Source organism: Lactuca virosa, chromosome 1 (assembly GCF_052849685.1).
Source record: "Lactuca virosa cultivar CGN04683 chromosome 1, Lactuca_virosa_CGN04683_v6, whole genome shotgun sequence".
Classification (NCBI taxonomy): domain Eukaryota; kingdom Viridiplantae; phylum Streptophyta; class Magnoliopsida; order Asterales; family Asteraceae; genus Lactuca; species Lactuca virosa.
The window spans coordinates 147,249,350-147,256,028 of NC_136426.1; the positions used below are offsets into that span (position 1 = coordinate 147,249,350).

The 6,679-nt window shown below is 35.8% G+C and overlaps 2 protein-coding genes across 3 annotated transcripts; one reads left to right on the top strand and one right to left on the bottom strand.

Moving 5' to 3' along the window:
- Window positions 1–272: 272 nt before the first annotated feature.
- Window positions 273–3,356, top strand: LOC145159787 (eukaryotic translation initiation factor 2 subunit gamma-like). The gene is made up of 9 exons (XM_079078825.1): window positions 273–448; window positions 588–764; window positions 908–969; window positions 1,484–1,596; window positions 1,685–1,787; window positions 1,859–2,086; window positions 2,170–2,388; window positions 2,456–2,716; window positions 2,787–3,356. Exons 2-9 carry the CDS (start codon window positions 659–661, stop codon window positions 3,087–3,089), a joined length of 1,395 nt encoding a protein of 464 aa, XP_078934951.1. The 5' UTR covers window positions 273–448; window positions 588–658; the 3' UTR covers window positions 3,090–3,356.
- A 341-nt stretch (window positions 3,357–3,697) lies between these two features.
- On the bottom strand, window positions 3,698–6,214 carry LOC145159795 (uncharacterized). 2 transcript variants are annotated; one of them, XM_079078840.1, is made up of 8 exons: window positions 6,042–6,214; window positions 5,374–5,615; window positions 5,159–5,306; window positions 4,844–5,035; window positions 4,626–4,754; window positions 4,350–4,519; window positions 4,140–4,270; window positions 3,698–4,009 (listed from the first exon to the last, which is right to left on the bottom strand). In XM_079078840.1, the coding sequence occupies exons 2-8, from the start codon at window positions 5,600–5,602 to the stop codon at window positions 3,950–3,952; spliced, it is 1,059 nt and encodes a 352-aa protein (XP_078934966.1). In that variant the 5' UTR covers window positions 5,603–5,615; window positions 6,042–6,214; the 3' UTR covers window positions 3,698–3,949. The 2 variants fall into 2 exon arrangements, with proteins under 2 accessions (XP_078934966.1, XP_078934962.1); XM_079078836.1 differs by having other exon boundaries at window positions 5,374–5,633.
- Window positions 6,215–6,679: the final 465 nt, after the last annotated feature.

A 6,679-nucleotide genomic window follows, 5' to 3' on the forward strand; every position in this document is an offset into this window, starting at 1 on the left:
CGTTAAATAATCAATCCCAAACATTATTACCGGTATGCATCATATGAAGAAGCAAAAAATAAATAAATCCAAACACCTAAAAATGTTTATATCGAAATAAACTTATAAATACTTTATACTTTAAATAATACTTTTTTTATATAATTTTATATTTAATCCAAAAATAAAATATATATCACAAAAAGTAGGTTGTTATTTTTTTATTTTTATTTTTATTTTTATTTTTTTTTCAATTTGGTATAATCCAATGGACATATAAAACGGGGTTCCCAAGTATGTCATGTGCAACGTCAATGCTGCTTTTCTAATTTCTACTTTGCTGTAGAACCCTGAAACCCTAGCAACGTTACTGCTCAATATTATCGCCTTAGCCACCACCAACACCAATCGTCTAAGGATCGGATAATCTCTCCAACGTCTCCTCGATTCGGTGTTTCCTCACTCAAAGGTTAGTTCTCGCTTCAACAATTTTCGATTTCTCTAAAAGCAGGTTCGAAATTCGTTAAGTTTCCATCAAAATTGCGTTGTATGTGTTTCTCTGTATGTGACCGCTAAGGAGAGCCTCTGATAGTTGATATTTGATGCAGGCGAGGTGTTAGCTTAGGGTTTCTACAATTTGTGAGGCTGAATACTGAAAAGTCCTTGAAGAACAGTGAAAATGTCTCGAAAAGGTTTAATGGAGCAGGATTTGAGCAAGCTGGATGTAACGAAACTACATCCGCTCTCACCGGAGGTTATTTCTCGCCAGGCTACGATTAATATTGGTAAACCACTTAGATTTTCTTGAATGTTTGTTTCTCCGATCTGCTCATTTTATAATCCTATTCCTTTTCCAACTCTGGAGATTTCATTGATCGCCTAAATACCTTACATTGCCTTAACTAGTTTTTTCTGTCTCTTTCAACAGGTACTATTGGTCATGTGGCTCATGGCAAATCAACAGTTGTGAAAGCAATATCTGGTGTGCAGGTCCGTACTTAATTTTCCAGTCTGCTTTGAACTAATTATCATACCACTAGTGTAGGAAGTGAAACAATACCTTGATACCTTCTATGAAATTATCTCTTCTCTATAACACTTCCTTGATGTATATAGAAGCATATGAATGGAGCAAGGATTAGTACACTAAGTTGTTAGTTTTATGCCATCTCTTTATCATTATTTCTTTCTAAAAGTAGTCAACATGCTCTCAAATTCATACCCTTGGTATGAGATCGAGTTTTCACTCACTTCTAGTTGTAACTAGGTATAGTTCCATATGTTTTTTAACTGCAGTAAGTGATTAGTATGTAAAAGTCTGTATGTTTCAAGGTGTTCTTTCAATGGAGGAATATATGTGAGTCTTGCAAAACATGATGAATGATTTACCAAGATGACTAGAAAACCAGTGAATTCAGTTATTTGATGAATATCTTTTTCATGTTTATTCTCTTTGCATATTTTCTAAAGAAGCTTCTCTAATGTCGTTTTCATTCATATCCAGACTGTTCGTTTTAAAAATGAGTTGGAACGTAACATCACTATCAAACTTGGGTATGCCAATGCAAAGATCTACAAATGTGAAGATGACAGGTGTCCTCGACCTATGTGTTACAAGTAAGATTACAAGCAAATCATTAATGTTATTTCTTGGCATTTACTATAACACTGTATGTCATTAAAGATGCATCAAAATTTTTCACAGGGCATATGGAAGTGGGAAAGAAGACAGCCCTCAATGTGATGTTCCTGGATTTGAAAACACCAAAATGACATTGATGAGGCATGTGTCATTTGTTGATTGCCCTGTAAGTATTCCATCATAATTCAGATAATACTAAATCTTTTGAAATGTATATAATGACAATTATTTTCATAGGGACATGATATTCTCATGGCTACAATGCTTAATGGAGCTGCAATCATGGATGGAGCATTACTTCTCATAGCTGCAAACGAAAGCTGTCCTCAACCTCAAACCTCTGAACATTTAGCTGCTGTTGAAATCATGAGGCTTCAGCATATCATAATTCTTCAAAACAAGGTTGATTTAATTCAAGAAAACGTAGCCATTAATCAACACGAAGCAATCCAGAAATTCATCCAGGTCATTTTAGTGTTTAATGTGGATATTCTATTATTATTATAAGTTGTCACTTTCTACCCTTGGATTAAAATTTGTAACTCCAGGGAACTGTTGCTGATGGAGCACCAGTGATTCCAGTTTCTGCTCAACTCAAGTATAACATCGATGTTGTGTGTGAATACATCATAAAGAGAATTCCAATTCCAGAGAGAAACTTCATTTCACCTCCAAATATGATTGTGATTCGGTCTTTTGATGTTAATAAGCCTGGATCTGAAGTTGATGAGATTAGAGGTGGTGTTGCTGGTGGAAGTATCCTAAAGGTTTGTGACTTTTTTTTTTTACCTTTTAAACTCCAGGGACCAAAAATGTAATTGTGTTATTGTACAGGGTGTGTTGAAGGTAAACCAGTTCATTGAAGTTCGCCCAGGGATTGTTGTCAAAGATGAAAGTGGGAACATCAAGTGCACTCCTATATATTCTAGAATTGTTTCACTATATGCAGAACAGAATGAGCTTCAGTTTGCTGTTCCTGGGGGGCTTATCGGAGTGGGGACCACAATGGACCCTATGCTGACCCGTGCTGACCGGCTTGTCGGGCAGGTTCTTGGAGAAGTCGGGTCTCTGCCCGATGTTTATGTTGAACTTGAGGTAAAATGTAATTAGTTAAAAAGTATTTTAAAGTAGAATGCTATAATTAGAATGTTGAAATTGTGAACAGGTGAATTTTTTTCTGTTGAGGAGGTTGTTGGGAGTGAAGACGAAAGGAACAGAGAGGCAAGGGAAGGTGTCCAAGCTGGCAAAGGCGGAAATACTGATGCTTAATATCGGGTCCATGTCGACTGGGGCCCGGGTGTTGGCGGTTAAGAATGACCTGGCGAAACTGCAGCTGACGTCACCGGTGTGTACGAGTAAAGGTGAGAAGATTGCGCTGAGTAGGCGAGTGGAGAAGCATTGGCGGTTGATTGGTTGGGGACAGATTCAAGCGGGTCTTACTCTTGAAATCCCACCTTCCCCAATCTAAAAACACACATTTTGGAATTGTTCTCCAGTTTTGCCTGTTGCTGTTTCTACTACATTACTACTACTTGATTCTTGTTATCATCTATTATCTGGTTTAGTTTTTTTTTTTTTTTTTTTTTTTGGGTAGAATTTGTGATTTGACTTGTTTTGACTTTTGATACACAAAACTTTGCTTGGTGTTTGAAGGGGGGATCATAAGACATGGTTGTGCCTTTTCCTTTGCTTATATTTTTCTTTTTACTAAATGATGAAAACCGCAATTTTTTTATATTGGTTTGGTTGAGGTTGGCTTGATACATCATATGTCCAAAAAATTTGAAATTGCTATTCACAACTAGTGTTAAAAATGATTATAAACGTTATGCTGTTACGAGTTGTAACAATAAGGGCAGACAATAAATCTTGTCCATTTGCTTTAGTCAAAATTGTATATTTCTTACTTGAGGAAAAGTTTCATTGGAATCATGGCTTCATTGTGTTGCATTTGTACATGCTAACGTCTAAAATTATTTGGTTCTTGTTAATTTTGTTGCATTTGTACACTTCAGCGATCTAATCTTCACTTGATGTCAAGTAAAAGCACTTCAGAAGCGAATTGTTGCTCATTAATGAAAAAACTATTGCTTATATTCAGCCAATATAATATCAAAAAGTTATTGAAAACAAACATACAAGATATTCTGATAAAAGATTATTAACTATCTAACATCAAAGCATGATACAAATAATTGATCAATACAGAAAAAAAAAATCTTGTGTTCTTTTATCACTACTATACAATTAAAAAATCACTCTTGCATCAATAATGGTCAACTTATTTTTCTTTATTTCTAGCTTGTCAACTTTCCAAAGCTTTTCCTGTTACGATTCTTCCTTTAGAAAATTCCATGCAAGCAAAGCTGCTCCAACCGCAGGCTCCACCTAATTTCAGACAGTTCATTCAGTCCAAAAAAGAAACAAGTCTTTATGTATACAACACTTACTTAATCAGAAAAAAAGAAACTTTTTTACTTAATGCATAAAAAACGACTTAATAGAAAAAAGTAATTACCTTTGGCCTAATTGGATGCATCCCTGGGAACTCCTTGGAAACACGATTAATTACTTCTTTTCCAATATCCCACTTCCTATTGGCTTCAAGAACACCTCCAACCATCACAAGAGGACACGTGTCCTTTCCATCTGCCAAACAACTCATATAAATCTTACATCTTTATCTCTTTATATTATTATTTTAAGTTTTAGGGTTTGCAAAATACACCTTCACCACACAACCCGAGTCTTGAAACAACTGCTTTGACACTTTCAGCCAATTCTTGAACTGCATCAAGTAATATCCCATTTGCAACTTCATCACCTCCTTCTGCACAAGATACCACAACAGGGACCAAAGCTGCAATTCGGGCCCACGATGAGTCAGCATATGTCCACCTATATTCAAATCAAGTTTATGTTTATCAGTAATAACATTATAACAAAAATTTCCTAAAATCACAAGATTCTATCTTTATCGTATAAAGATTCTAGAAACATATACCCAATTAGTTCATCTGGTGAAGAGAGTTTGAGTTCTTGCAGGATGCTGGATGTAAGCTTTGTTTGTGGGCCCCGGCCATCATAAGCCCTTATTACTGATGTCAATGCCATTGCAGCTATACCATATCCACTACATGTACATAAGATACATCTTAACAAAAGTATAACATAAAAATGGTTATACTTAAATGCAAGAAATAGCAACGTTTTCAAAACTACCTTCCCCAATCACCTAATACGGGTCCCGCACCAGCAGCTCGAGCTTCTCTTCCATCTTCAGTATACCCATAAGTAATTGTCCCTGTTCCAGCAATTAATACACAGCCATGAAGCTTTCCCATTGTTCCACTAGCCATGGCAGCTACAGCATCATTGTGGACAAAACATCTAACATCATTGGGGAATATCTCTCTGTGTAGATGAAGAAGAAAGAATGAAGAAACATCAAACATCGAGTCTAATTAAGAAGGTTTTGCATTTGGAAAGATAAGATGAAGATGATGGATTGATGTAAGGGGAAATTAAACACCAAACCTAAGCCAATTTAAGATTCTTTCCTGGTCTGTTGGATGATTAACTCCTGATACAGCTAAACAAACTGCTCGAACTGAAGATCTGGTAGAACCTGACTTTGAAAGAGCCTCCGCCATAACATGTTCTAGCGTCTCCCTTGCAGCGGTTTCTGTCAAGTACAAGTTATAGATGCAGAAGGTGTTGAGAGAAAGAGAGAGAGAGAGAGAAAGTAGTACCTCCGACGCTGTTATGATTGGAGCAGCCAGCAATAGCACGAGCTAGGACCGGAGGAGGGTCGGGCGGAAGACTGCCGTCGTTGAAAGGGAACACAGGCATGCATATACACACCGTCGAAGTAGTCCCGCCGTCCAATCCGAGAATCAGATCCTCACCGCCGCTCGCCGGAGCAATACCAAGTTCAAAATCCCATATTCCCCCATTTCTCTCCCGTTTCATCGCTTTCATCAGCTACTACACACTAAACCCTGGCTCAAATCTTCATGAATTTCATAAAATATACTCGGATTACAAACAGGAACATGACGAAATTGTCTCACCTAGAGCGTGAAACAGCCCTACTACTATTTTATGTTAATTATCATGAAATTCTCTAACTGCTCGCTATAAGAGAATCTGGATGGCGAAAAGCCCAAACACTAACGACCAAGAGAGACTAAGAAATTATAGTTTATTGATGACCAAATACATCATTATTTTGAACTTAATAAAATTAGATACCAAATTGGAAAACAATTGGCTACACTTTCGAGTTTCCAACATCTGCCAACAACGATTATCAAACCAAACATTGATCGGATGAGCAACTACACTTCAATCTTTCAGTCGACATGAAATCATGAATACATGTGGATGTAAATTGAAAAATAGGGAGAAAGTATAATACCAGATAAATAGTAATTTCTTAGAGTCTTCACTTGTTCGTCGATCTTGGCGGGTTCTTTTCTTCGTTATAATTTCTGCCGCTGCAAATTGACCATTTTGATGTTCTTGAAAGCGGTTTATTTTGTGTGTGTCTTGTTCTATAAAATCTTTGTGATTCGCGAATAGATAATTTTGAGCAAATATTCCTTTCACTATTAATAAAAGGAAAACTTGCTTGAGAAAAAACATAAATTTAGGAGATTTTTTATTGTGAAAGAACATGTTCTATAAATAAATTTTTAAAAAAATATTAACTAGATTTTTTAAATGTACAAAAAAAAAAAAAGTAAAAATACTAAATTTTAATCAAAATACCACTAATTTCACTGTGAGATCACTTCTCCATGCAGACCAAAAAAAAAAAATAGTACTAATAAATTTACTTTGCTTACTGAGAAATCTTTTTTCGAAGTGTTCATGTTTTACCAAGATTTTAAAAAACCTTGGGAATTGAAGTCGCGGAAAAATTAAGCTTCAATTTTTACGAGTCATAGCGATGTAATTGTTAGCCTATATATTATTAGCCCACATGTTTATGGGCTTTTTAGTTTTTAACACATTAGAGTTTTGTTATGCTAGTATTTATTCTCCGGTTTATTT

Coding starts and splice junctions, on each gene's coding strand:
- LOC145159795 (XM_079078840.1), bottom strand. CDS start 5,602: ATGAAAGCGATGAAACGGGAGAGAAATGGGGGAATATGGGATTTTGAA. Junction 4,271..4,349: donor ACTCGGGTTGTGTGGTGAAG/GTGTATTTTGCA, acceptor GTTGTTTGGCAG/ATGGAAAGGACACGTGTCCT. Junction 4,010..4,139: donor TGCATCCAATTAGGCCAAAG/GTAATTACTTTT, acceptor GTCTGAAATTAG/GTGGAGCCTGCGGTTGGAGC.
- LOC145159787 (XM_079078825.1), top strand. CDS start 659: ATGTCTCGAAAAGGTTTAATGGAGCAGGATTTGAGCAAGCTGGATGTA. Junction 1,597..1,684: donor CCTCGACCTATGTGTTACAA/GTAAGATTACAA, acceptor AATTTTTCACAG/GGCATATGGAAGTGGGAAAG. Junction 2,087..2,169: donor CAATCCAGAAATTCATCCAG/GTCATTTTAGTG, acceptor TTGTAACTCCAG/GGAACTGTTGCTGATGGAGC.